This window comes from Panicum virgatum, chromosome 7N, assembly GCF_016808335.1.
Source record: "Panicum virgatum strain AP13 chromosome 7N, P.virgatum_v5, whole genome shotgun sequence".
In the NCBI taxonomy this organism is placed as follows: Eukaryota; Viridiplantae; Streptophyta; class Magnoliopsida; order Poales; family Poaceae; genus Panicum; species Panicum virgatum.
In genome coordinates, this window is record NC_053151.1 from 47,550,646 (window position 1) to 47,552,101 (window position 1,456).

The 1,456-nt window shown below is 55.3% G+C and overlaps 1 protein-coding gene across 1 annotated transcript; it reads left to right on the forward strand.

The window, feature by feature from the left end:
• On the forward strand, window positions 1-860 carry LOC120682711. Its single transcript, XM_039964709.1, has one exon. It carries the CDS (start codon window positions 67-69, stop codon window positions 598-600), a length of 534 nt encoding a protein of 177 aa, XP_039820643.1. The 5' UTR covers window positions 1-66; the 3' UTR covers window positions 601-860.
• The last annotated feature ends 596 nt before the right edge of the window (window positions 861-1,456 follow it).

The following is a 1,456-nucleotide window of genomic DNA, read 5'->3' on the forward strand; positions in this document are numbered from 1 at the left end:
CGCGCAGCCGCAGCAGCAAGTGCGGCAGAGCGCCAGAGCCAGGCGAAGGCGCGCGGCGGGCAGGGCATGGACTGGCACGCGTGGCTGTCGGGCGCGCGGCTGGAGCCGGCGCTGGTGTACGAGTACGCGCTGGTGTTCGCGCGCAACGAGCTGGAGGTCGGCGACGTGGCCTTCCTCGACCACGAGCTCCTCCAGAGCATGGGCATCTCCGTCGCCAAGCACCGCCTCGAGATCCTCAAGCTCGCCTGGCGCGACCGCCGCGCCCGCCGCAGGTCGCTGGCCCGCCGCCTCCTCGGCCGCGTCGCCAGGTGCGTGCGCTCGCTCGCGCGCCGAGGGGAGGGCGGCTCCACGGCGCTCGTGCTGGTGCCGAGCCAGCAGCAGCCCGACGACGGCCGCAGCCCGGGCGCGGGCGTCGCGGCCGCCAGGCAGCAGCGCCGCGGCAAGGCGCTGAGGCGGGCAGCGTCCGAGCCCAAGGGGTACGCGCCCAAGGCCGCCATCGGCGGCAGGGCCGCTGCCGCCGTGCACGCCGTCGGGGACGTGGAGAACGGCGACGAGATGGTCAGGTGGGACCGCCTGTTCAAGGACCTCAAGCCCAACTGACGCCGCCATGGAAGACCTCATGATGATCGCGAGCTGCAGGGACGATCAGTGTCTAGTGTGCTCGTTAATGGTTGTGCTTGTGTTTGATGAGTGAGTGGCGTTTGGTGTGCTCTACACCGTGTCCAGTCCCACCCATCTTGTTGCATGCACAGTCTGCATAGTCTATGATCGGAACTGGGCGTCGGACATCTGGTTAGGCTGTTCTGTTGTTGTTACGCTGTATAATAAACATGGTGATCTCTGCTTGTTTGCACGAACAATGGCCTTGTTTGTTTCCTTCCATTTTATTCCATTTTATAAAAGAATCTCGCATTGTTTCCTTCCATTTTATAAAAGAATCTAGCATGCATGATGTACTAAATAAAGTCTATTTGCAAAATATTTTCAGAGATGTGTGTAACTTTTCGTGATGAATCTAATGACTGTAGTTAATTGATGATTTGCTACAGTGATACTATGGTAACCATCTTCTAATCGCGTGGTCAAAAGCATCATTAGATTCTTCAGGGTCACTAGCGCGGGGGTTCTGAAATTAGTTTTGTATATTGGATTTATTTGACACCGTAATTAGCGGTCAAAATATCACTATTCACTAGCACAGCAAAACCAAACAGAGCCAATATTACCATTACCTGGCAATTCAAATCGAATTACTTCACAGTTTATTTTAATTTGTTTTGCCTTTCTCGGAGTTCCATACATGACGATGAGCTATTTCTGAAGTAGAAGTTGGCATTTCAGAGTTCAAACCAACATTGATTTGAAGGTTGGTCACTAGCAGACAGCTCTCCTGCAGTGGTTGCTCGTAGTTTAGTCCGGGCAGTTGGTACCAAGTCCCAACAGTGCGCCAGTACAA

Coding starts and splice junctions, on each gene's coding strand:
- LOC120682711 (XM_039964709.1), top strand. CDS start 67: ATGGACTGGCACGCGTGGCTGTCGGGCGCGCGGCTGGAGCCGGCGCTG.